This window comes from Patagioenas fasciata, chromosome 27, assembly GCF_037038585.1.
Source record: "Patagioenas fasciata isolate bPatFas1 chromosome 27, bPatFas1.hap1, whole genome shotgun sequence".
NCBI classification, from domain to species: Eukaryota; Metazoa; Chordata; class Aves; order Columbiformes; family Columbidae; genus Patagioenas; species Patagioenas fasciata.
The window spans coordinates 2,373,801-2,400,629 of NC_092546.1; the positions used below are offsets into that span (position 1 = coordinate 2,373,801).

Genomic DNA, 26,829 nt, shown 5'->3' on the forward strand with positions numbered 1-26,829 from the left:
ATGCTGGTTTCCCATTCCCTGCCCTCATTAGTGCCTCGTTACAGTCCTGTGGGGTTTCCTGCACATGATCCTCCACCCCACTCACTCCTCAGTGGCTGTGTGAGCCTGGGCCAGATCTTTCCTTGACTTTTCTCCAGAATGAAGAATCAAACCCTTTCAGTTCGTGGAAGGCTGCTGCTCCGTCCCAAAGGTCAGTAGTTCCCATTCTCTGTGACTTCTACCATCTCCAGAACTGCACACACTGCTCAAAATGTAAGTGCACCAAGGGTCTACATAGCCACAAAATGCTACCATATGGTGTATACATTGTAGAGACAGTATAGTACATAACCACACTGGTGCTTTCGTCATTCTCTTGGTGTTCCCCGTATTTTGTTGGCTTCTTAGTGCACCTGAGCTCCCCTGACTGCACTGACTGGGTCTCTACTCATTAATAATGAGCCAACAGCATAGAATCAGAGTCTTTTTGTTGGAAGAGGCCCTTAAGATCATCAAGTCCAACCATAACCTAAATCTAGCACAAAAAAATCCAAGGGCTCCTGATCCGTCTTGGAAGTACCGAGCACCTAAACCAGCTGGTTTGGCTGCTGGGAGGGTTTTCCATTGGGTATAACAGCAGGACTGGCAAAAATTAGTAAGAATAAACGAATAGCGCTGATTTGGTGGAGCTTTTCTGTAGAGCAAACAAAACCTTTTGGAGCTGTATGATTAGTAGCGCAAGCTGTTTCATCTGTTGAATGAGAAGTGCAGTGAGCACAGGAAGTCCAGGTGGTTTCTAAAGGGTGTCAGGGATAAATTCTTCTACACTTGCTGGACGGGCCATCTAGTTCAGCTGGACACCCTCCGCGGTCTGGTACGTCCAAGGCAGGGCTGTTTGGGGGTGTGATAATCAGTGGCAGCGTTGGCTGCAGTAACCACGAAACTGTGGCATTCAGGATCCTGAGGGGAGTGAGAAACACAAGTGGCAGAGCTGAGACCCGGCAAGAGAAATGGCTTTGGTTTCCTCAGGAGCAGAAGGGATTCTGTGGGAGGCAGGTCTGGAACCCCAGGTTGCAGTATAAGTTGGGGAATGGCCTGTTGGAGAGCAGTGTAGGGGAAAGGGAGCTGGGGGTCCTGGGGACAGCAGGGTGACCATGAGCCAGCACTGGGCCCTTGTGGCCAGGAAGCCAATGGTACCTGGGGTGGGTTAGAAGGGGGTGGTCAGTAGGTCAGAGAGGTTCTCCTGCCCCTCTGCTCTGCCCTGGGGAGACCACACCTGGAATCTTGTGTCCAGTTGTGGCCCCTCAGTTCCAGAAGGACAGGGAACTGCTGGAGAGAGTCCAGCGCAGCCACCAAGATGCTGAAGGGAGTGGAGCATCTCCCGTGTGAGGAAAGGCTGAGGGAGCTGGGGCTCTGGAGCTGGAGAAGAGGAGACTGAGGGGGGACTCATTCCTGGGGATCAATATGGAAAGGGGCAGTGTCAGGAGGATGGAGCCAGGCTCTTCTGGGTGACAACCAGTGACAGGACAAGGGGCAATGGGTGCAAACTGGAACACAGGAGGTTTCACTTAAATTTGAGAAGAAACTTGTTCGGGGTAAGGGTGTCAGAGCCTGGCCCAGGCTGCCCAGGGAGGTTGTGGAGTCTCCTTCTCTGCAGACATTCAAACCCGCCTGGACCCCTTCCTGTGGAACCTCAGCTGGGTGTTCCTGCTCCATGGGGGATTGCACTGGATGAGCTTTCCAGGGCCCTTCAACCCCTGACATTCTGGGATTCTGTGAAAGAGAAGGAGCTGAAGAGAGCCGGCAGCTCACTAGGAACATCTTCCTCCAGCACAAGAGCAGTCTGTCCCAGCAGTCAGGGAGATAAGGAGATGTGTCAGGAGACAAACTCAGCTAAACACAGGCCTTGTGAATGAACAGAAGAATATGTCCACAGGAGATGGAAACAAGGGCAGACTGCTAAAGAGGAATATAGAAATACTTCTTCAGCTTGCAGGGGTGGTGTTAGGAAAGCCAAGCTCAGCTGGAGTTGCTTTTCACCCAAGATGGGTCCTGCCATCCTTCCCTGGCTTAAATGAACTTCTCGCTATTCAACATGCTACACAGTCCTGAGCAAGTCACCCGTGGGTCTCTGAGGGCAGGACTTGGGCCGTGGTATCCACAGGCACCTGATGGACACATAGCAAGGCCTTAAACAAGCGTGGCTTAGGCCTGAGCCCAAACCTGTCCTCTCTGGAGCTAAGAATGGGAAAGAGATTGGGACTAGAAATCCCAGATCCGCAAGGCTGTTGAACTCATTGGCTTCCATGGGGATTAAGCATCTAAATTCTGGTGAGGATCCAAGATTTAAAATAAAAGGGACACAGTAGAGAAAAAACATTCAACGCAATTAATAATATTTAATTAGTTATTCTGTATTCGGTGCAGAGTCTGAATACAAAGTGTTTGAATGCAAAGCCTGATGTATAACACCTGTAAAGAAACTAAAAAGGGAGGCTGGGCTGGTAACTCATCAGTGAGCACCACTGTATCTGCTCCTTGAAAAGGAAACAACTTCAAAAGAACTGGGCTGTTGTCTCTGTCAGTCAAACCTCCTATTCACAAGGCAACTGTGAAAAGCTGAGGAACATTAACGCCCTTTTCACATAAAATTTTGAGTGATAGTCTTATATGCAGGAACGGGGTTTTCATCATGATGGGTAAAGCTGCAGCTGCACTCAGAGACTAAATACAACTTTTGAGAGACTAAATGCAACTTGTGACAGCCAACAACAGCAAAGAAAATATCCAGCAAGCACCTAAGAGAACAGGAGGTCCCGGCCGTGCTGATCTGAGGGAGTGCAGAGCAGAAAGGAGGGAGAAAGTAGCTTGGACTATTTGTTGTCATAGCGAGTGATGGAGAAAACCAACACTGCTATTAACGATCACAATTAACCTCAGGCAGTGCTACTGAAACTCTGGTCATCGGGCCGCGCATTTTTCATTTGATCCCAGCTGACTTAAAGCTGGTTTTTCCATCTCCTCTGCCCGTGGCCTCAGACTTTGAACAGCTTTGTGGGGTTTTTTCATTCCATGTCCTGCGGCAGCTTCCAGGGCTTGGCACTGGTGCTGGTTGTGTGGTTCCCAAACAACATCCTGAGTCTGTTTGTAGGTCTGGACCTTGTCTGTGCCTCTTCCCTGGAGAACGGGATCCCGTTTGGTGCAGAGAGTTCAGCTGACAACGTTAGCATGTCTGTAACCACAGGAGAACCGTCGTTTTCAGGGATAGACAATGTGGCTGACTTAGTTCCAGTTTTTATGGAATTAAGTTCCTGTCCCAAAGCAGGTGTGTCCTACAAACTGAGCCAAACACTAATATTTAAAAGGTGTGAGAGTAATTACCCATTATGTGAGTATCTAAAAAACAATAATTACATTTTGAATGTAAGCCTTTATTCTGATACGGATATCCATTACGGAAAAGCTCACTTCAGAGCGTGAAAGCCTGTTAAACTTAAAACAGTGAACATGCTTTCATCACGGAAATGTCAGGCAACTTAATTATAGGCATTACTGTCCTGCGTTCTCCAACAAACGTGTGGGACCAGCATGGTGATGGTGTGACCTAGTTAAGGGAAGTGATTTAGCAAGAACGAACCTCAGAAACTGCTCTCCAGACCTTAAGAGCCAGCAGGTCACAGTGTGCTCTCTATTCACGCTCTAATTAGAGCCCATATTCCCAGCATCATTAACATAAGAGAGGAAAATTAAGAGTTTTATCGTAACAGAGTTTGGAGGCCAGATTCTGATTTAATTTACCTTCAGGTAGTAATACCAGGGTAAAGGTGATTCTGGCACTGTATTATTTCAATAAAAAGTAAACTCCGCTCACACCAACCTTACAGTTCCTGTGACTTTTAGAAATTAATTACAAGAGTTATCTGTACCCTGTGAGCTTGTCAACTTGCTGATATAACTAGAATCTATTTTGGGTGCATGCCATTAAGATACTATAAATGCCATACTTTCTGATTAGTACTATTGTTAGGTCAGCATTTCTAAAGGGACGTGGCCTAAAAGTCATTATGACTTTGACAAATTAAATATTTTTCCACGGCTGAGCTCTCAAAAAAACCCCCAACCCACCGTGTTTGAACCTTTGTGATCTGGATGAGCTCAGACCCCGAAGGATTCACGGTGTTGTGTTCCTGGCGTGGCAGCAACAACGTCGCTCGGCGTTTGAATCTGTAGCTGTAACGCTTCATCAGCACGGAGAGAAACAGAGGCTGGAGAGCAAAGGCAGCACCACAGGTAATTGTGATCCCAGTTCCAGCCCCATGGCTTTCCCAGTGCCCCGAACAAGAAGGTGGACACTGGAAGTTCACTTCTATGATTTGCAGCGATGTGGTGACCATTAGTAATTGGGAAGCATATGCAGGACACTGTGTAAGTTGGGTTGTGCTGGAATTGATCCAGTTGAGTACCTATTTTTTTAGCTTGTCTCTGAACTGGTGAGGTTGTTTCTCAGAGGTCTCATTCCTCGTAGCATGGGACATGTAACCTCGGGAAGGACAGGGCTTCCTTTTCCACGGGTTTCTGTCAGAGTCGGTTGACCAACGTCACGGGCTTTCCCGGCTGCCAGACCATTACTGTGGGTCTTCTATACCAAATCCAGGGTGTTCTGTGAGAATCCTCATCCCTCTTGTGACGGCCGAGACCTCCTGCGGCATCGTGACCCTCAGCCAGAAGCTGCTGTATGAATGACATGGTGTTATTGAGCGGCTGCCAAGCCACAGGTTTACAAACATTTGCTTGCTGGAAATGATAAAGAGAACACACCTGCTGGCCTGACCTCAAGGCACCTGCAGCTGTGGAGGTTTATGATTGGAAACCAATAGTTGTGCATAAGCTCTCGTGAGGGTCTTTAACGACATGTTGGTTACCACCATTATTTTCAGAGGTTCTAACTCAGCAGGTGAGTTCTTATGAAACATTTATTGCTCTCTTAGGGAGGACTGAGCCTTAGGTTTTTCCCTGAGGAAGCAAAGCCATCAGTCTTTCTCCAGCCGTAAGGAGAGAGGTCATCTCCTGGCAGGTTTGAGGAACCAACCATCTACACAGCCTACACTTTGTCTTTCTGTGGCATCTGGTATAGTTCCAGAAGGCTTTCAGGCTGTTACTAAATTAATTTCCTTCTACTGTCCTTATCTGCAAGGATTCACAATGATTTCAGTGGGAAAATCTATAAGGTAAAACACTTGCCGTGGTGAAAGGATCAATAGGTCCTGTCAGTGGGTGGATTCACAAGCGAAGCGACTCACGTGCTCAATGCACTGCAGAATGGAACCTGGCTTATAAAAATATTAGTAATGATACTTATTAAAGTATTAATATTAAATATAGTATTAATAATATAATTAAAAAGGGAATACTAGGGGGTTTATGGAGCGTTTCCAGGAACTGTACGCAAGTTCAACTGCAGGCCCTGTAACAGCATGGGGCAGTGCACATGGAGGGGAATGTTTTTGTGTTAATTGCTTTGCGTGTAATGAACAGCTGAGTGAACCTCTAGAATTTGAACGGCTTCCTGCGGGCACACAGCCCCGTTCATCCCAACGTTGCTATGGGTCACCTCAGAAGAGCAACCTGGCCTCCACGTGCCATCACGGAACCTTCTCGGATGGTGGTTTGGATGAAGGGAAGGAGGTTCCTTAGGCCCTGAGAGCAGAGGGCTGGGTGTTTCTTGCCATGAGGAGCTGAAGGGATGTGCAAAAACACCTGTGGGCACAGTCCTAAAAAATGCCGTGCTGGGGATCACTGAAGCCGAAGGCTGGGAAAAGCTGATGTTTTCTCTTTGAGGACACAAGCTTGTTGCTCCAAGTTGTGACTCACAGCAAAGTGCATGTGAGCAAGGGCGACTAAGCTCACTCACCAACACAAAGAATTGCCTTAGAGAGGTTCGTAGTCTGTAGTTCACACCTGTAATTCACCTGGAACATGAATGCTACTCCCGAGCTTTGACCCTCCAGGCTCCAGGACTGGAATCGATGCGCTGGTGGCCCCATAGCTCTGTGGGATCTGCATGGCAACGGAGCCTGGAAGTGTGAGCAAGGCTTGTGGGAATGAGGGCTGAACTAACAGACAGAAACCTGGGAATTCCTGGCGGTTTGGGCCGGTGTTTGGCACAACTTGGAGCTGAAATGCAAACAGCGTTTCCTCTGCAGCGAGCAAGCAAAATGGAGTTTAACACCCCTTATCTGACAGGACTGTGTTTTCTTGGAGTGCTTTCCCAAGGTGGTGGAGCATATGGACCAGTGAGTGGTGAATCTCCATCCTTGGAGAGCATCACATTCAACTGGACAAAATTTGGCTGAGTAACTCGACCTGACTTCGAAGCCAGCGTTGTGTCAACCAGCAAGCGAAAGCACAAAACGTCCTGCCCTACCTACACCTTTCTATGATTCTGAGTTATTTGATCTCTATCATTCTCAAAGACTGTCTGAGTTGAGTTGTGTGGGTAGAAAAGGGAGAAGATGTGGACAGTTATAACAGCAACAACCTGTCCAGCTGAATAGGATCAATGTGCAAAAACGTGTAAGAACCGCGTTTGTGGTGTTTGACCATGGAGTCCATTCCCAAAGCTGCGTGCACACAGATAATTTTACTGGAGCATTCTTCATTCTGAACATCACCACTAGATGGGGAAGCAAGCACTTGATTTTTCACTATTTCTTACTACAAAATTCTACTTCCTTGGCTTAGACTGTGCTCCCGTAATGTCCCGATTCACTGCATTCTTGCTCTTCTAGGGAAACGATTTAACCGTCAAGTTTGTGGATACTCCTGTGGACAGTCAATACCTTTAGTTTCTTCTCTCTTCTTTACCTCCATTGTTAGAGATTCTCTAGCAATCTGGAACATTTTGCGTGTAACAACAGCAGCTGCCGCCTGTCTTGGCTTCAAAACCTAGCACTGAAAAAAATATCATCAAAAATAGTTGGGAAAATGAGAAATATAAACTGTGGACATTCAAATCTGTAGTGTAGATTAAGGAGGAGATAAAGGCTGTGGTGTCGATGTGTCTCATTCTTGGCAGTGTTATGTGAACAACTGGATTTGATGATCTTCAAGGTCTTTTCCAACCCAAAATGACTCTATGATTCTGTGATCAGTGTTTGTCCCTAAGGACGTCACCAGCTGGGTCATCAGCCACCGCGACTTTTGCCACGACACGTTTGTGACTGGGCGATAAGAACGCTTTCTTGGGAAATCTCTGATTATATCAATTCCAATTTTCATTCTAAATGACACCTTCCTAGACTTGGGAGGTCAGAGGAATACCTGAAGTACGCAGAGCATGGGACACACAGATGCAGGCACGAGGCTCAGGACATCTCCAGTGGTTCCTGCGTGTCCAGTGCTGCCTCCAGCTCAGAAGTATTTGGTCGTCTGGCCATGCTGAGCGGGGCAGTATATCCAGGGCACTGTATCTTTATAAACCAGGGCACTACACTTGTGCAGACGCTGTTGTTCAACCTGAGCAGACAGAGGTTGTTCTGAGCAGTCCTGGGCTCCCGCTGCCCCCCGAGCCCTTCGGGCTTCACTCCAGGTCCACGGTGTGAAGGTCTGGTGAGAACCCTGTAAAGGTAATACCCGCATTGCTGCTCCATCTTACACGAAGACTTGTTCGTATGGGAGATCCCAAATGTGGGCAGGACTCCTGATCAGGGCAAGCATTAAAGGTGCTAAGGGACTGGAAAAAGACAGGAAATACTCTTTCTTATTTCTGGTTCTCAGAGATTTTGTGCCATTTCCCGTTGTCACAGGAAGAGCTGATGAGGGCTGGGAACATCTCTACTATGGTTTGTTCTCACAAAGTTCGCGTGAGCCCAGGTTTTGTGAACAGAAGCTCACGCACTTGTGACCTTCGAGTATCAGCTTTGCCTTTGGGTTTAATGTAAGCCTAGGCAGGACACTGGCTGTGTCTTCAGTCCGTCTAGTCTTTCATATTTTATACCATGGCTATGCGAGGTACGCATCTTAACCGGAACTCAATAAGTCATTTTTGTGCTAGTTCCCTGGAAATGTTTGTTAGACTGACCAAGCATCACTTGTTTAAATTTCAGTGCCTCTTCTGATACTGTATTTTAAATTAGCTGACCTGAAAGTGCCAACAGACCTCCCCCATCAACTCTTTTCTAAGGCAATGTGGATGAAACATATTCATCTAAAAACCTGCCTGAGGGGAAGTGTATCATGGAACTGAAGCCTTATTAAGTAACCTTGTTACTGAATACCTAAGTAAAATCCTTCAGAAAGTGCTTCTTGCCTGTGCCTCGCTCCCCTTCTCGTCAGCGCCAAGAGCACGTTATTGCTGCAAGGTTTGGTCACTTGGATAATTGTGGAGAGGCTTGTTCTGCATCTCCTCGTACCTCCCGTGGTCAGAGCAGGGGCTGCCCCATGGCCAGTAGCAAGGGAGACGCTCCAGGTTTTACGAGTGTCACGGGGAAAAAATCCGAGTAACGTTTATTTCTTGATTTGCTGCCTAAATCCAAAGGTTTCTGTATTATTTAGTTGCATAGTATTCCAGGGAAATGAGCAGTAGCACACTGAGAGCGTGAAGCATAGTTTCCAGGATTTGCAGCTGCCTGATTCCCGTGGGGTTTGCTCCCATTGGTTCGCACTGGGTGAACGCTGGTGACCGGAGTGACATTGGAGCACGAGGCTTTCTGCCCAGACACTCGCCGGCTTTTCTCACCTCCTGACACGGGACCGGACAAACCTCCAGCAAGCACAGCTGCGAATTCAGTCGGTAAGAGCGTGTGCGTGGGTGGGAATGTGCCAAGAAGGGGGAAAATGCACAAATAAGGCAGAGAGAGGTGGGAGCACACGAACGCTTTCAGATCCCCGGCCAGTCAGGATCCCTGCGGCATGGGAAGGCTGCCATTTATCCCTGTTACTTTATCCTTCATGGTTTGAGTCTTTAACTAAGAAGAGACCTTTGTGAGTTGTTTGACCAATTTTACACGAGTTAGCAGGTTTTGAGTGAATCTGGGGTGAGAAGAGCTTGTCTAGAGCTGATCAGCAGGGGGGCAAGGAGTGAAAACATCAGAGGAACCAGTTTCTTGTGCTCAGCTTGGCCAGAGCTGGAGGAGAGGTCAGTTCTGCCACCCCCGTTCTGGAGCCTCACCCTTCCTGTCACTCCACAGTGACTGTCAGCAGTGCTAAAAAAATAACGTTATAAAGCAGAGCGAAGGAGGCAGGACGGTGTTCCAGAGCCCCTGCTTATCACAGCGCTAACCGAGGGCTGAGCAGATAGTGCGGGTGTCCTGGCAGACGTGGCACAATTCACGGGAGCAAAGCAGAATGGCAGCCCGGCCAGCAGATACTCAAGGTTTGCTTCCCGAGCGCTTCAGCGTGGTCTGCTGCGAGGGACTGGGTGGAATTTTCCATCGGGTTATTCGGGCTGCGTGTGCCGCGCTCCCGGCTCGCGCCGTGGCTGCTGGCGGGTGCCCGTGTAGCCGCGGGCTACGAACTGCGAGATCTCTCAGGGGCTTCTCCTGGGTCAGGAACAATCACTGGAAAAGTAGATCAGAGAGCTCACAGAGGAGGTGGCCTGATAAGCTGGGAACGTGCCTTCCCTTTGGCTCAGATTCCGTAATGAGCTGTGAGACAGCGTGCGTTGCCTCTGCTGCCGGCTGCGCTCCAAAGCGCCGCGCAGGGACCCGGCCCTGGGTGCCCGAGCTCGGCTGGACACACGTGGAGCCACCGCTTCACCCTCTGCTTTGTGATCCGTCATAGGGGATGAACAATCCCTGTCTGGGAATAGCAGCAGGAGGGATCCCATGCGGTGGTTTTGCTCCCAGCACCCTCCTCATGTACAGAAACCTGTGTGTGCGCCTGTCTGGGGGCACCAGGGACACCTGGGCACCAAATCCCTGTGGTCTCGGTGGTGCTGTGCCCAGCAGACCCCTCTGTAGCACCAAACGGGGCAAAACTGTCACTGAGATGCTGCAGAACTGTTTGAAGGGAAGGACGTGACTTCTCCCTGAAATACTTCCGAATGATCAAAGATGTAATGAGGGGAAAAGCTTGTGAAGCTCAACCTATTCAACTTAATGTGAATGCTGGTTTATTGACTTAACGCTGCATTCATGTAATTAAACCTATAAAAGAGTGAACTGGCAGAGATCTTGCTGACTGGAAAAGATCCAAAGCTAGGCAGATAGCTAAAATGGCTTTGATATAAGACACCATTCTCTGCCTACAAAGGCAAGGAGCTGCGTATAATATCACCTGCAGTCTTTTAGAGGAGATTCTGTCTGTTCTGACACAGCTTCCAGGAGATGCCCCGCATTGGGAAGATGTGAAGATTCCCGCTGGATCCAGGAACCTTTGAGTTCTCCACTTGGGTGTCTTACGCCAAGTCTGCGCCAAGGTAAATGGGTGTTTGATCAAAATTAGGAGCCTAAGAAACATGACAGAACAATGTCATGAAAACAATGAAATAAATTCTCTCAGGAAGAGGCAGAGCATATTTTTTGTAGAGAGAACTTGAGAGAATGAGAGACAAAGTCCATCAGAAATGGCTGAAATTCAGCAGGTGCTTTAGGGGATTCTGCAGTTCAGCAAGGGAAAGCCAAGGGTGTAGATTCCTCTACAGATCTGCTTTCTCTGAACTCCTGTAGTTGTGAATTATTCTCCTTCCAGAAAGCCGGTGAATAACTGGATAGGCTCCCAATGCGAATCAGATTGCAAAACCAGGCCCTCGAAGTCAACACAACGCTTGGGTCTGTAGTCCAAGATCTCACTTGGGAGGAGAAGAGGAGGGACATGAATCTACACTGAGGGAGTGATCGTTTGATGGGGTACCTGAAGAAACGTGAGGTGCTGCTGCCCCAGTGGCTGCTGCAGCTTCCACCACCTTGACTAAGCTTTTCATACTCCAGATCTCGTCTGCGCTTTAGCCTCTAACACTGTGTCTGAAGGAGTTTGAATATCCACGTTGACTAAGCCACAGCCCCTTGGTGTGTCAATGCCAGTACTACCATTAGCATCACTAAATTCGGCTCATCAGCAGCTGACTGCTTCTTCCTAATTATCATGCATTATTTCCAGGGTTAGGTAGACCCAGGCTTATATAATTTGCAGGGAATTGTGGTGAATTCATCACCACTAGAAGAGAGTAATGCAGGTTCAGAAATTTTTCTAAATAGTATATTCTACTTAAAAGAAAATTAATTAACACAGGGCTATTCCTGTCCTGGAAAAGGGGGTCAGACTAGATGATCACAATGGGTCCCTTTTGTCCTTGTAATACATATACACATATACAGCATTGGGAGTTGCTGGAGAAGAGCACAATGCCAATGGTAACACCATGCGGAGAATGCCAAAGAAAACGGGCCAAGTTAAATTTGGACAAATATATCATCAGAGCAGCAGAAGTAAAGCGTCTCCATCCTGTTTTCCCAGCTCAGAGAAGGCAGGCTCAGCCCGCACCAGGATCAGACCAATACTTGAAACAACAGTGAGGCTTTTTGACTTTTTGTACAACTCGCTAATGCAGGATGCTCAAAATAAAGTTGTCGGAAAACCGTGCAAGCCATTCCCCTGAAGTAATTTATTGCCACTTCAGAAATTTCAGCTTATTGAAGTGTAAAGAGTTGGTTAATAGCTGAAATGCCAGTAGAGCATAGAAGAGACAGCTCTGGTACTTCACTTTTTATGAAGCAGAAAGTGATTTTCCAGCCGTCTTAAGAATGCAAACTCTGTGCTAATACACAGCCAGGCAGCTGATGGGTTTTGGCATCTGCTCTGAAACTCCAGCACACATGGAAACTGCAGCAGTGAACCAGGAGAGAGCTGCAAAACCTGGGAACATGAGAACGGGGGCAGCTGTTTGTGCCATGCGAAGCAGAGCCCAGCACAGGCTGGTGGGAAGGAAGGACAGATGCTCTCTGCTCATGGAGGAAGAGAAATGAAAATGCAGCGCCACATGGGTATTAGAATCATAGAGTCGTTTAGGTTGGAAAAGACCTTTAAGATCATTGAGTCCAACCATAAACCGAACACTGCCACGGCCAACACTGCCCCATGTCCTGAGAACCTCATGTCCGTCTGTCCAGCCCTCCAGGGATGGTGACTCCAGCACTGCCCTGGGCAGCCTGTTCCAATGCCCCACAGCCCTTTGGGGAAGAAATTGTTCCCCACATCCAACCTCAACCTCCCCTGGGCAACTTGAGGCCGTTTCCTCTGCTCCTGGCGCTTGTTCCTGGGGAGCAGAGCCCGACCCCCCTGGCTCCAAGCTCCTTTCAGGCAGTTCAGAGATCAGAAGGTCTCCCCTCAGCTCCTGTTCTCCAGCTGAACCCCCAGCTCCCTCAGCTGCTCCCATCACACTTGTGCTCCAGCTCCTCACCAGCTCCGTTCCCTTCTCTCAACTCGCTCCAGCACCTCAAGGGTTTTGTTGATGTGAGGGGCCCAAAACTGCCCCCAGGATTGGCGGTTTGGCCTCCCCAGGTCCCAGCACAGGGACGGTCACTGCCCTGGGCCTGTCCCTGTGCTGCACAAACTGTGCCCAAGTCATGGGTAAAATATAAAATAGGGTAGAGTTAAGTGTACAAATACAATAAGGTAAGACAGAAATGTCTTTAGAAAGAACTTGTTTATGGCGTGACACTTAGATCGAGCCTCTTTCAAATACATCGGGCAGAACTGCCAGGTGCTTTGTGGTGCCGGCAGAAAACGTGGGGCTGGGAGGACCAGAGCTGGGTTAGTCAGGGAAGAAAAGCCGAATGAGCCCTTGCACCTCTTGTCCTGCTGAGTTCCCACCAGGAACCTTTTGGGGAGGGAACAGTGGAATTGTCACTAAAGTTTCTTAAACTATTTGACAAAATGAGACTTAAGGAGTGACCACCTCAGGCATCTGCAGTTCACACTGGCTGGGCCTCTATAATGATATAGAGAGCTTTCTAAAATAAAATGGTACAAACCAAACTCTCAAGGCAGAACTCCCCCTAAAATTGTGCAGCACAATTCCCTGTGCACCTGGGAGAAGCTGGGAACATGAGCTGAGGTTCAAAATAGCTGAAACGTCTCAATCGCACACATTCTCAGCAGAACCAAGGAGAAAACGAGGGCACTTTTGAGTGACAGAAACTTCAGGAGCTCACAAAGTTTGTCTCACTCGTCAGTTGAAAGCGCCCAGTCGAAAATTTGGGCAGCGGATTTTTTAGCCATCGCTTCCTTTGTTTCATTGTCCCATCAGAAATTCTAACCAAAATGTTTATCTTCCTTTTTAGCCCTCCTGGCCCTGTTCCCCTTGGCCTTTGCCATCGGGGATGCTGCATGGTGACAGGGGACACTGCAGAGGGTCATGAGAGCTGCAGTCTATCCAATGGGGTAAAATATCAGCACGAGAGGCACTCACGTGAAGAAACGTAACAGCTCAGGTGGGAGCAGATTTACACCAGTCTGATCCAAACCAAAGCATTTCTTTACATTTCTGAATTTTCCCTAAACTCCATGTGCTGTAAGAGTTGAAATTTTGACTTTTTGTTCCAAAATAGGGCAAAAATAAATGTTGAAATATTGGTATTTCCCATAGGAAGGAAATTCCATTATTTGAGCGGCTCTGTGAAGCACAAAGGAGGTTCGTTTGCAGAGACTCTGCTAACTTGGAATGAAGGTCACGGCTGCATAATTGGACTCTGCTCCCTGGGCCAAGCGAGCAGGATACGAAATTAATCCCAACCCCCAAATTAAGGTTACTGTAACAAGGAGAACAAGACCACAGAATTGCAAAATCCAGGGAAGGAAGGGTTGAAGGATTGCTTAACATACCATAAAATCACATCCCTCCCCACCACAATTAGCAACTGGGAATATCCCGGCGGCTTTCTGCGCAGGACACATCCACGTTCCCGCGGCACAGGGCGTGAGGATGGTTCCCGCACGTCCTCCCGGTGCCCCCGTGTTCAGGTGACACCCGTGGTTCGTTACAGCGTGCTCCTTAATGGGCGCTTGTTTTCGGCAGTTCAGACAAGTTGGCCTTTTCAAACACTAATCCAATAAGTGCTTGTTGGAGGGCGGTGAAACCACGGGACGGTGGACACAGACGTCTGCTCGGGACTTTCCGACCCAGCCCTGCAGCCTCAATGCCTCGTCCAGGTTGTGTTTAGCAAACTGAATTTGCCGTAACTCCACGATAACAGAGACTGATGTGTGTTTTTTTTCCTCCTCATGAAATTATGAATCAACACTTATAGGTGCTTTGCTTTTTAAAGGTCCAATAGATAATAAATGTCTTTCTTAAAAAACAAAGAGATGATAAAGAAGTAGTTGTTCCATCAGACCTGCAAACGTCTTTTAGACACACAAACCCTCAGCGAAACTGGCTCAAGAGCCTTTTGCCCCGAACGTCATTTGTGTAGGACTGAGGTCTTTCCAAGTTGGGCAGAGGTACAGGCTGAGGGCACGTTGGTGCAAAACAAACTGCCCTGTCCCTGTGGAACATTTTCAGTCTGCTTGTGAGATTAGCATAAATCATTTTGAAAGGCGCTTTGTGGAGCAAATCACCGGGGAGCTGATTTGGGAAAGCTGTTTCCCGACAAGCTTTTCCTTTATCTTCGAACGGCTGTACAAGGAGAGCAGCAGAAGACCTTTTATAAGGTGACTGAGAGACATGAGGTGCAGTTGTCACGTCTTTCCTCATTGCCCCTCACAAGGGTGACATTGCGAGTTGTGTTTTTACCTGTTGTTGATAAGTGACGGCGTCTCGTGGCCTCTGTGCGATGTGGATGTCAAGTGTGCCTGGCACTGGTGGGAAGAGGAGAGACTTGGGGTGTCAGCTCAGTGTGGGGTTTGTTCCCCAGGATTGCTTCGCCTCGAAAAGACCCTGGGAACCTCCATCCAAAGGAGCAGAGATCTTCACCCCCTCCATAGCTTCAAACTGCTGCTCTGTGTCCTATTTAATAACTTGAAAGTGTCTGTAAATTGCCACAGGTGCAAGTTGAAATGAAACATGGAAAAAAGTTGCCCAAGGAGAAGGTTTAAGGGATTTGTTGTTGTGAGTTTATGGCTAAAAATGCCTAAGGGTATTAACCTGGGGATTAAAGAACTGAGTGGGAATTAGCACAGATTCTAGGAGCCAAACTGAAGTTCAGGCGTAGGAAGTGGAAAAGAACAATTATTCGCTGCTGCGGGGAGCAATGCGCAGCGGTTGAGGGTTGGCCGAGCGCGTGGCAGCTCTGCCTCTCGCTGGGTAGCGCCAGAAATGCACCTGTCCGCGAGGAGCTCTCCTGACGCTGCAGGTCACCTGAGCCTCCAGCACAGCCCGTGGTGAGGTTGGGTCCCCTTCTGTAAGAAAAGCTGCTGGCTAAGCCACCAGGAGCAGCAGAGACATGGGGAGCAGGAGATGTCCTTCCTCTGGGCCACCCCACCGCAGCTGGTGTTGTGGGCCCAGAAGGAGCAGAGATCCGCCATGGATCGGGCTGCGCTGCCACCATGCGCCCCCTCTTCCCCTGGCACTGAGCCGGCTCTCAGCCCCATGTGTGCAGGAGTGTTTGGGGTGCATGGTGCAGGCAGAGAGCTGGAGTCTGTTCCCCACAACTAGAGACATTCATTTTGGAATAAAATGATCTTCTGATGTAGCCCACCCCAATATGTGCTTTGCTGGGAAGATGACTGAAGCTTTGCAGGGTCCAGGGCTCGGGTTTCCAGTCCCAGCTGCCACTTGCCTGACCTGGGACCTCACTGGGTCTGAGCAGCCTCTGATAGGAAGATCAGGGCCATTTCCTCCATTTACATGTGAGAAACTGAGTGACACGAAGACCAAGCAATTTGTGGGGTGCAGACAGCGTGTCCTTGTCTCCTGATGCAGCGATGGCCCGTGTCCACGCTGATTTGGCAGATGGAGCAAGTTAAAACAAGGGAGTGACAGGGACAGTCAAGACCCCAGGGTGTAAACAGCCTGTCCAGTGAAGTCCCATCTAATCATCGTCTTGATTTCTGGTTGGACTGAATGATCTTAAAGGTCTTTTCCAAGCTAAATGACTCTACGATTCTATGACTAATGTCTGCAAAATGCCAGTTGGTGTTGGGAGCTGCTCTTTGTAGCCTGGGCTGAAGAGCTCTTGCTCTCCCCTTCTCACAGAGTGCGATGGAGACACAGGGCTCAGGGTAATTTCAATTCCAGGACTGAGCCCGACACTTTGGCTCTGACCTGCGTCCTGCTGGGGGAGTTCAAACTCTGTGGCGATTCCAGCTGCAGACACGACACATCTGTCTTGGTCTGCGGCAGCTGGAACGCACAGCAAAGCCCCTGCGCTGCTGCCACCTGAATTAAGGAGAAAGCCACTGTCAGGAAACAACTGATATGTCCCCTGTGAGCCGTGTATCTGGTAGGAATAGGAACAGAGGTGCTGTTGTATCCTTGGTGCTGGGGCTTGGGTTTTGAACATGATTTTTCACTCTGCCCCGTTCAGAGGCAGCATGGGCTGTGTGCTGCTCACACCTGCAACCTGGCTTGTGCTTTTGGCATTAATGTAAATTTGGAGATGCAGGGCTTCTATCAGAGAAACCTCAGTGGGAATCAGTATTTCAGAGATCAGTGAGTAAAGACAGTGGAAGTTTTGCTTCCTTGAGAGCAGAGCCTGGCTCCCTGACGGACTCTATCGCTCACACGTTTCCTTTGCACGCTCAGTGAGTTGATTCCTCCTTGTGACTTGCCTAAAATCCCAGCGATTCGGCCACAGCACAGACACACATCCGTCCCCTGGGCCGGTCTGGACGAAGCCCAGGGGTGTGTCTGGTCTCTGAGGTCCTGCTGGCATGGCCGGGGCTGGGGAAGGACCTGTCACCGGTGTCCCGCGGCTGCTGCGGGATGGCTCCTGCTCAAAGCCACCTGCATGGAAGGGACAGCCCGAGGGGCAGGACGGGGTGAGAATGAGATGCTTGCCCGGCGCTCTGTTCTGCTCACTCTCTTCGCAGCGTGTGTGAGAAGGCAGAAGAAAGTGCAAAAACATGGGTAGTAAATCCAGGATGGACTATATGCAACATCACGGTGACAGGTGCTTTCTGTCCTCTGGTCTCCTGCAATCATCAAAGATTTTGCCAGTCTCCTCCTACATGCCACTCCCCCCCCCCGCTGCCATGTATCCCCAGCTTATTACAGTCTTCCTTTCCTCTCGCAGAGGTACTGCTCAGAGCTCGCTGCTAGCGCCGAACCTGAGGAGAAAACCCTGCCTCCTGCCTTTGAGCTTAGACAACTAAGGAGCGAAACAACTCACAACAATCCCCCAAGACGAAAAAGAGTGGCTGCCCTTCCTACTTGGCGACCGGCACTTGTTCCAGGTGAGTGGTTTTGCCAGCAGATGTGAATGAATGAATAAGAGCGGTGCCAGGCGCAGGGGCTGGAGCAGGGCGGGAGGGGGCAGAGACCTCCCTGGGCGTTGCACGGGAGAGCAGCGGGGACAGCGGGCACCCTGCCTTGGGGGAGCGCTTTGCAAGTGGGACTGTATGTTCTGGGCTGGGCTGAAATGCCTGGTGGGCAGTTAGACAGAGAGATGACCTTATCGCAGGACCTTAGTGTGAGCAGGCACAGTGGAGAGAACAGCGCTTGTCCCCCCAGTATCAGACTTAGGCACCGAACCAGCTGGTCACTTTGTCACTGTAGAGCTTGGCTGGGCTGCAGTTCCTGCCCATTGCAGACTCCGGGTCAGTGGCTGGAGCTGGGGCAGATCCGTTCTCCTCCTGGGTCTGTTATGGTGGTTGGAGCTGGCTGGGAGGGAAAGTGTGGAAAATGGAGCTGCCCTAGCACTGAGCTGAGTAGAAAGCCCTGCCAGGGGCTGCTATAGCAACATGAAGATAGCTGAGTTCCCCCCACTTGGGCTTGTGAATGGCATTTCTCAGCGGAGGCACTTTGGCTGCGTTGCTTTCACTTGTACCGCCCTTCCCGAGCGCCAGCAATGGGCCAGGCTGCAAAGGTCCGACAGCATGAGGGTGACGGTGCCTCCAGCCCTGTGACCCCTCTCAGTCCTGGTCCTCAGGACTGAAAACACCCAGCTCATAGCACAATGGCTGGATTCAATGCTCCTGGCCACAGACACTGAGCTACTCATGGGGGAGAGTGAGGTGGGAGTGGAGACACCCGCTGCTCTGCCATCCTTGCAAGGACGGTCCCCGCAGAGTCAGCTGGTGGCGGAGGGACTGGAGCTCCCTGCTCTGGAGTGCCAGCGAGCAGCCCCAAAGCAAAGAGGACCTGATAGCTGTGAACTGCAATGCTGGGACACTGAGCAGGGTCCCCAGGGTGAAGTGTGGCCCTGCCTTCCCTTGGACAGCCCGGCACGTCCCTTCCTCACCCGCACCGAGCCTCCCTTCGCTCCATGCAGCCATGGGCTATTTACCCTCTCACTGGGTCACCAGCACCAGAAGCTGTTCACCTTGGGAAGACCAGTACAGCTCTCTCAGCGATCCCTTGCCTTGGCTCTTTGCATCTGCCCAGCCTGTGCAAAGCTCTCCCCAGCCCCTCTCCTCCTGCAGAGGCTCCATCCTCTTCTCCCCCTTAGCATGCTCCCCTGCTGCTACCTGTGGAGACTTCCCTCCTTGAAAATCCAGCTGGTTTTGATGATGAACATAATAGCAGAGTTTCCTTGGAGACGAGGGAAACAGGGGGCTCAGAAGTGCTGATTATTTCAGTCTCTGGCTGGCTTTCACCAACAGGAAAATAACAATAAAAGAGAGAGTTGTGTTAGCAGAGAGAAGCGGGACCTCGTTGTCGAGGGGGGGCACCTGGCTCTGGCACGCTTCTCCAGGGTCACCCCTGCAGCACCCGAGTGCCCGTGGTGTGACAGCACGTGCTGTACCCAACCCGCTGCTTCGGGATTGTGTCGCTGCTCTTCCCCTGGTCCCCGGAGGCTGGTAAACCTGGGAGAGACTTTGCGGTGGGCATTTCTAATTTGGCTGACTTCTGTCAGTCCCAAGAGTAAAGCCAAGTAATTAGATTAACCCCCTGCATGTTCTTCTACGCAGACGTTAGCAATAGTGGGACAAGGATGAAAAGCAGCAGCATGTCAATCATTGTCTCCCACCCTTTTGTTCTGAGTCGTGACAACAGGGTTTGTCCCAGCCCAGAGCTCGAACCCTCCAGAGACTGGAACTGGTTGGCCACACAGGTTTTTGCCTTCCTTGGGGTTGATTCTGTGATAATCGGATGACATCTCTTGGACAAATTATCTATCAGAAAGCCATGCCGGTGCGCTCTGCATGGCAGAGGGTGCAGGGCATGGGCTGGGAGCTGGTTTTCTGCCTTGGGAGAGAACAAAGTGCAGGGCAAGAAGGCAGATAAAGTCTTCACCTGAACCTGGCGTTTGCTTTTCCCAGCCCCACGCACCATGGCAAGAGTGCTCTGTAATGCCATATCCTGCCAGTGGCCCGGACCTTCCTCGTCGCAGAGCAGGATCCCACAGAGGATCCACTCGACCGATAGATCCCGCTCTGCTGAGACCCCCCTGTGCTCCTCAGGGTCTGTCCAATGGCCACAAATGGCACACGAAGTAGCATTTTCTGGTTTATTTCCCAGTGTGGTGCAAAAGCGTCATGCAGGGGCTGGAGGGTGAGAGAAGAGTGGGGAATCAGATCGCGGCCCTGTACTAATTCTACCTGTAAATCGGCCCAGGGCACTGCCGGGCTGGAGTGTGCCAGGGCTGTCTGGAAAGCCCTGTGAAGCCTTGTCCCACAGCGCATCAGCAGAGGATGGAGGGATCACAGTGTGACTGAGGTTGGCAGGGGGCTCTGGAGGGCATCTAGTCAAACCCCCCTTCTCAAAGCAGAGTCAACCACAGGAGGTTGCTATGACTGTGTCCAGTCAGCTTTTGAATATCTCCAAGAACGGAGACCCCAGAACCTCTCTGCACCACCTGCTCCAGTGTTCAGTCTGCCTTACAGTTAAAAAGCCTTTCCTTATGCTTAAGAAGAATTACCTGGTACTTCGGTTTGTGTGCAACACCTCTCATCTGGTCACTGGGCAACACCGAGGAGGGTCTGGCACTGTCTTCTTTCCACCCTCGTGGGGGTGTACATTGATGGGATCTCCCAAGCTCTATGTCCTCCGGGCTGGACAGTCCCAGCTCTCTCAGCCTTTCCTGATGAGAGACACTCCAGTCCCTCCATCACCTTCATGGCCCTTCCTTGGTTTCTCTCCACTGTGTCCATGTCTCTCTTGCACTGAGGAGCCCAGAACTGGACCCATCACTCCTGGTGTGGCCTCACCAGTGCCGAGCAGAGGAGAACGATCCCTTCCCTCAACCTGCTGGCACAGTCACAGCAGAGTTCCTGGACTCTGGTGCTGGTCCCACCTGGGACCTCCAGAGAGCTCGAAGGTCCTGGGGGTGATGTCCTGGATGGAGACCCTAAGAAAAGGCCGCACTGTTGTTAGTGGTTTGCAAGCGTTCAGTTTCATCTGGCCCACGTAAAGTAGACAAGTGCGTTTCCTCTTCACCAGCCCAGCCTAACCCTGGACAAAACCAAACATGTCCCCTCATGCTCAGAAAGCTGGTGGCCCCGTGACCCCAGTGGCTGCTGCATGTGACTGGAGCGAGGGCAGAGCCGTGCGCGGGCATGGAGTAGATTTAGTTCCCGTAGGCTTAAATGCAGTTTCCGTTCCTGTTATGAAGGCTGAGGCACGTGAAGCTCTGTTTGGGCAGTGAGTTGGTTACAAACATAACAGTGAAACGGGTCCCCTGTGGGCAGCACAAACTCTCCCCTCCCTGGCAGAAACCAAAAGCATCGCTGCTGCGCGGAGCTGCTCTTCCCTGGCCAGCACCGATGCCCTGGACTGGGAGCTGTTTGTCACATGGAACCAGGCCCTCTCTGAGCTGTGTGGCTCTGCATATGCAGACGCAGCCCATCTCCTCCAGCTCCCCCCAAAATCCTGCCCCAGGTGCATCCGTACGGCACGAGGAAATAGAGATGTCCTTGCTCTGGGCTGCCCCGCCGCAGCGGGTGTTGTGACCCAGCAGAAGGAGCAGAGATCGGCCTCCGCGGGAGGTGCAGGCAAAGAGCTGGAGGCTGTTCCCCACAACCAGAGACATTCATTTTGGAATAAAATGGTGTAGTCCACCCCAACATGTGCTTTGCTGGGAAGATGACTGAAGCTTTGCAGGGTCCAGGGCTCAGGATTCCAGTCCCAGCTGCAACTTGCCTGACCTGGGACCTCACTGGGTCTGAGCAGCCTCTGATAGGAAGATCAGGGCCATTTCCTCCATTTACATGTGAGAAACTGAGTGACATGAAGACCAAGCAATTTGTGGGGTGCAGACAGCGTGTCCTTGTCTCCTGATGCAGCGATGGCCCATGTCCACGCTGATTTGGCAGATGGAGCAAGTTAAAACAAGGGAGAATGACAGACAGTCAAGACCCCAGAGTCCAAACAACCTGTCCAGCAAAGTCCCACTTAATCCTTGTCCTAATTTACAGTTGGACTTGATCTCAAAGGTCTTTTCCAACCTAAGTGATTCTATGATTCTTGGACATTGTACTGCACCGAAGCTTCCCAGTGTCAGACACCATTCCCGTGGGGCTCTGCCCCACACCCCAAATTACACAGAGTCTGCCTGGTGCACAGACCAGGTTAACAACCCATGAATTCCTGTGGAAAAACTCCCTGTAACCCCGTCTGACACGAGCACAGCTCAGGAGGAACTTGTGGGCTCCCATGGACACAAACTGCCTCAATGCAGAAGTGCAAAGTCTTGTGCTGCGTCAAAAAAAACCATTAAGAAATACTTCCAGCCTTCCTCTTGATGCTGCTGTTTGAATCAGTGGGTGTAGGAACAGCCCAGTGATGGCAGCTTTATCACAGTCAAACATTGGTTGTTTTTTTTCTGAAGCTCAGCCTGCACAAAACACAAGTTGAGAAGGAACTGGAGGCTTTCACAGCTGCTTTCTTGGAATCTGAGTTAAATGCAAAATTCCTTCAGCAAACGACTTAAAATTTGCCCTAACAATTTCGGCTTTTATGTCACTCTGACATAGCAGATGTGCATGTGGGCTTCTGAGTACTAGAAAAACATCCAATTTAGAGGATTTAATGGTTTTGAGCATGTTGCAACATAAAAGCTGTATTATTCCCCACAAGCACAATTCCTGTCTGGGCACTTTCACTTTATTGCAAGACCAAGTCTGAAATGTCATCCCAATCCCCTCGGGAGCCCATACCTGGCATCCAAAAAGCACTATTGCCCTCCTCCCGCCACGGTGGAAATCACCCTGGGTACATGGAAAGATAACCACACAAAATCTGCAAAGAGCAGGCCCAAAAAACATAGTGTAAAATCTTCCTTCCCCATTTTTTACTTTCACCATCTGGGACCGATGTCCCTAAAATAGCCAAAATTCCTCTGTTTGTGTGAAACCTCATTGCCAGGAACTAGGCATTAATTTTGCAACACTGAGCTTTCTTGCAAAATATCTTGTGCTTCCTGGTTCTTGCCTTGAAGTCACCTCCAAAATGCTCTCCCAGATGTCCTGGTGCTTCTGTCAGAGCTGGGCCTGGAGAAGCGGCCACAAATAGAACCTGCACCAACTGAGCAAAACCACCTTCTTCCTCACGAGAGGGAAAATCCAAGCCATTAACAGATCATTAATCCGCAAGAGTATTTTGATGACTTACTGCAGCAGTCTGAGAGCTTCCAGCTGATGCAATAGAGAATTTTGACACAGTTTCAGGCCAGTGATGCAGAGGGAATGTGCTGTGTAGGGGCCTCTGTATTGCAAAATACGCAGATGGAGAAAGGGAGCAAATCAGCAAGAGGGTGGGGACATCAGAGGAGCAAGTTCTGCCGGGGAGTTCCTTCTGCGCGATAAGTTTTGCTCTGAGAAGGCTGCTGAGTGTGCGGTGGAACATGGGATCTGGTGAATAACCCTGAGCTTTCCCGTATCAAAATAGAAATTTCATTTTGTTTGCACAAAAATACATTTTCCAGTGCTCGTGGATGGGGAGACATCTGGAGGAAAGAGCAGGTGAGTCTCTTTATGTACGTGGGTTCTGCTCCCACCTTCTCCTACAGGAATTCGTGCTGTTGCTGTGGGGTGGTCCAGCTCTAGGAAGGACACGGGCCGGAGGAGCGGGGAGTCTTCATTCACCTCTTTGGAGTCGGCTTCTTCTCAATCTTAGTATTTGTGAAGACAGGACAGCAGGTTAACCCCATCAGTGGAGTTTAATAAGAGATACTACTTGAAAGTCCTATTGTGCTTTTAAGGAAATCCGGCAAAGCATTATCCTCAGACTCCGCAGGAGGCGAAGGGATCATCTTCCTTTCTGCTGGTGCCACTTACTGTCATGGGGAAAGCTGTTCTGGTAGGGGCCTGTCCACCTAGAAGGTCTGTCAGAAGTGTTGTTTGCTGCTTGGTCATGTTTGGGACAGTTCATGTGCAGGAACTGCTTTTATTGCCAGGTGATAAAAATCCATTTTTACCATTTCAGTGATGGGTGGCTGTAAAGCCCTTTCTGGCTGCCCAGTCCACCATAAGACACAGATTGGCCAGAGCTTCTCCAGAGACATCAGAGCAGTCGTGACAAGACCCTGGCAGCTCTTTAGATGCCTTTCCCCAGGGCGTCCTCCTTGCAAAGGGGAGAGGAGCTCATTAATCCCCTAAATAACCCTGCTCAGGGCCCCATGGAAATGACCTAAAGAGGAAACAGGTTGAGGATGGAGGGATGGGGAGCAGCCCCATGGAGAAGGACTTGGGGGTGCTGGTGGGTGAGAGATCGGCCATGAGCCGCCAGGTGCCCTTGCAGCCCAGAAGCCAATGGTGCCCTGGGCTGCATCCCCACCCCGTGGGCAGCAGGTTTGGGGGATCCTGCCCCTCTGCTCCACTCTGGTGAGACCCCCCTGCAGTGCTGGTCCAGCTCTGGGTCCTCAGCACAGGACACACATGGAGCTGCTGGAGAGGGGCCAGAGGAGCCCCAGGAATGATCCGAGGCTGGAACAGCTCTGCTGGGGACAGGTGAGAGAGCTGGGGTGTTCAGCTGGAGAAGAGAAGCTCTGGGGAGACCTTAGTGCGGCCTTTCTGGGCTTAAAAGGGGCCCATGAGAAAGAAGGGGACAGACTTTTGAACAGGACCTGTTGTGATAGGACAAGGGGCGATGGTTTCAAAGTAAAGGAGGGAGATTTAGGCCAGACACAAGAAAGAAATTGTTGCCTCTGAGGGTGGTGAGAGCCTGGCCCAGGTACCCAGAGAGGTGGTGGATGAACCATCCCTGGAGACATCCCAGGCCAGGCTGGACGGGGCTCTGAGCAACCTGAGCTGCTGAAGATGTCCCTGCTCATGGCAGGGGGGGCACTGGGGGAGCTGGGAAGGTCCCTTCAACACAAACTGTCCTATGTCAGGTGCTGCACCTTATGCTTTCCCACCTCTGCTTCTCCCTGCCCAGCCTAGGCAGATCCGCGCCTTGGTGACCGAGCAGCCGTGCTGACCATGGGCGAGCAGAGTCACGTCAACAGCCTGTTCCTCAACGAGGATGCAGCCAAGCGGCTCAACGCCGAGGGCCGGGTCCAGCGCTTGCGGCAGGCGGTGCAGAAACGGGCGGCGCGGGCCAAGAAGCGGATGAACAGCATCACTGCCGACAGCGCTAAAAGCTTCTTCAGGAGAAACGCCTTCGTCCTCTTCACCATTGCTGCAGTCCTACTCGGTATGGAGCTGGTGACAACGCTGGGCACCATTTATAAATGTGGGGAAAAGTTTGTTTATTCTACAAAGATTTTATTGTAACAGTTTAGCTGGGGAGGTGAAGCTGATGAGCTGACGGCTCGAAATGCTGTTCACATCACGAGTACCTTTGTGCAGAGGGTGTGTGAGAGAGTCCTTGTTGACCCTTTCTGGCTGCACCTTAGGAACAATCTACGACAGAAACAGTTTGATGATCCAGCTCCACAATCCTCATAAAAAACTCATCCAGGTTTGTTCAGAGGCTTGTTGTGGGTGCAGCTACAGGCCCAAGGGCTCTTCAGATCCACCCCTCAGCTTTAAGTGGCAGTACCAGGAGGGGGAACTGAGGCAAAGGGCTGTGGGACAGTGTGAGCTCGATCTGGTGGTTTGTCCCAAGCTTGTGATCCAAGCTGGACACCTCTAACTCGCTGGCTGAACTCAGCTTTAAGAGGTGGGCGGACAAAGTCTCTGAACTGTGTCGTCACACTCAGGTTAGGCTGGGAGGTCATAGCTCTGGTCACAGCATTTTTGTGTTCATGAGCTTCCTCAGCACAGACCCTGGAGCAGCAGCAAACTGAGAAACAAGGAGACCTGTGGTTTATCACAAGGATCCTGTGCATATAAATGTGTCAGAGCGAGAGAGGGAGCATACGGTCAAAACTGGATCATGGCCTTTCAGAAAAAGAAAGAGCATTTTCTCCTTTGGGGAGAGGAGGAGCTGAAAGGAGATGAGAAAGAGGAAATACACACTGTAGGACTGAGGTGACCACACCATCCCATTTCTCATCCCTTGCTGATCCACAGGGATCATCCTGGCGTTTTCCCTCCGGCCCTACCAGCTGACCTATCGCCAGATCAAATATTTCTCCTTCCCCGGCGAGCTGCTGATGCGTATGCTCCAGATGTTGGTTCTTCCTCTCATTGTCTCCAGCTTGATTACAGGTGAGAAACCCTTTCTGCTGCTCTCAGCCAACGCAGTCATCAGCAAAGAGATGCTGGCTGTTGTTGGGGTACCCCTTGGTGAGAGGTGCTGGATTAGCTGGGCTAATAGTGACAAGCCCAAACGTACAATGTGGTGTTTCCAATGCCCAACACTTGAGCACTAACAAGGATTTCATCCTACATAACCTCCAATGTCAAAAAGTTGGTTGCCCAAGCCAGCTTCAGGTTTCCTTCAGCCTTGGGAAGGTTAATCTGTGTCAGCCCAAAAGAGCTGGAGTTGATCACTGTGTGGAGAGCTTGTTTCATCCAGGTGCTTGTAGAAGACATGTCAGCCAGCCAAGCTTTCAGACAGCAGAAGGAACTGAGGGCATTCCACCTGCGGAGACATCCCACCATTAGGGACTTAAAGGTCCAGTGTACTGGGAAGGGACTATTTCCCTTCTGAGAGCTTTAGGAGGAAATTGCTATATTCCCAAATGCAGCCTGAGACCCATCAGTGCTACACTTCTTCATAACCACAAGCCACGTTGCCCCGTATCAACATCACCTTGGAGCTCCAAAGTCTTCTCCTTGTATTCTGTACTTCCTAGAGACCCCAGCTCGCCGTCTAACTCATGTGTGTGTCCAACTCATCTTCCTCAGGCTTGCCCCTTTCTTCTAAGACAATAAACCTTCTCACTTTGTGACTCCACAGGAATGGCCTCACTGGATGGCAGAGCCTCAGGGAAGATGGGGATGCGGGCTGTCATCTACTACATGGTGACGACAATCATAGCAGTCTTCATTGGCATCCTCATGGTGATCATCATCCACCCAGGGAAAGGATCCAAGGACAAGCTTCACCGAGAAGGCAGAATTGAGCAGGTGCAGACCACAGATGCCTTCATGGACTTGGTGAGGTAGGTGGACAAGATGGTCTCTTGTTGAGACCATATCAGTGAGATTACCTTCCTCCACAGAGTTTCCTTTGGAAGCATCAGCAGCTTTAGGCAAATACTCTTAGGAAAAGAGGTTTATGGCTGAGTCTTGCCCATCCTACTGCTTCCAGCTCAGTCTAGCCAGCTGGCTTTGCCACTCTGAGGTTGAATGCTTGGCCTGGAGCTCTGGAGTCCAGCCCTTCTGTTCGAGATGTTAATGCTGGAGGCCAAAATGTGCTCAGCAGAACAAGTAATGAAAACCATCAATGTCTGCAGGCCCTTCAGAAATTCACCCAGCAAAGGC

At 50.4% G+C, this 26,829-nt stretch overlaps 1 protein-coding gene across 6 annotated transcripts in view; it reads left to right on the plus strand.

Annotated features, from left to right (window-relative positions):
* Nucleotides 1-4,016: 4,016 nt before the first annotated feature.
* The window catches only part of LOC136113187 (excitatory amino acid transporter 4-like), a 34,772-nt gene continuing 11,959 nt past the window's right edge, over nt 4,017-26,829 (plus strand). For 3 of the 6 annotated variants that reach the window (XR_011735889.1, XM_065858219.2, XM_065858218.2), the window contains exons 1-6: nt 5,303-8,770; nt 10,295-10,396; nt 17,151-17,310; nt 24,392-24,649; nt 25,471-25,608; nt 26,303-26,507. Coding sequence is in view for 2 of the 6 variants with exons in the window: in XM_065858219.2 (XP_065714291.1) it covers nt 24,436-24,649; nt 25,471-25,608; nt 26,303-26,507 (557 nt within the window). In the remaining 4 variants the exon portion in view is untranslated. Of the gene's footprint in view, nt 4,270-5,302; nt 8,771-10,294; nt 10,397-17,150; nt 17,311-22,479; nt 22,978-24,391; nt 24,650-25,470; nt 25,609-26,302; nt 26,508-26,829 lie in introns of those variants that run through there. The other 3 variants (XR_011735890.1, XR_011735891.1, XR_011735888.1) reach the window with 3 other exon arrangements.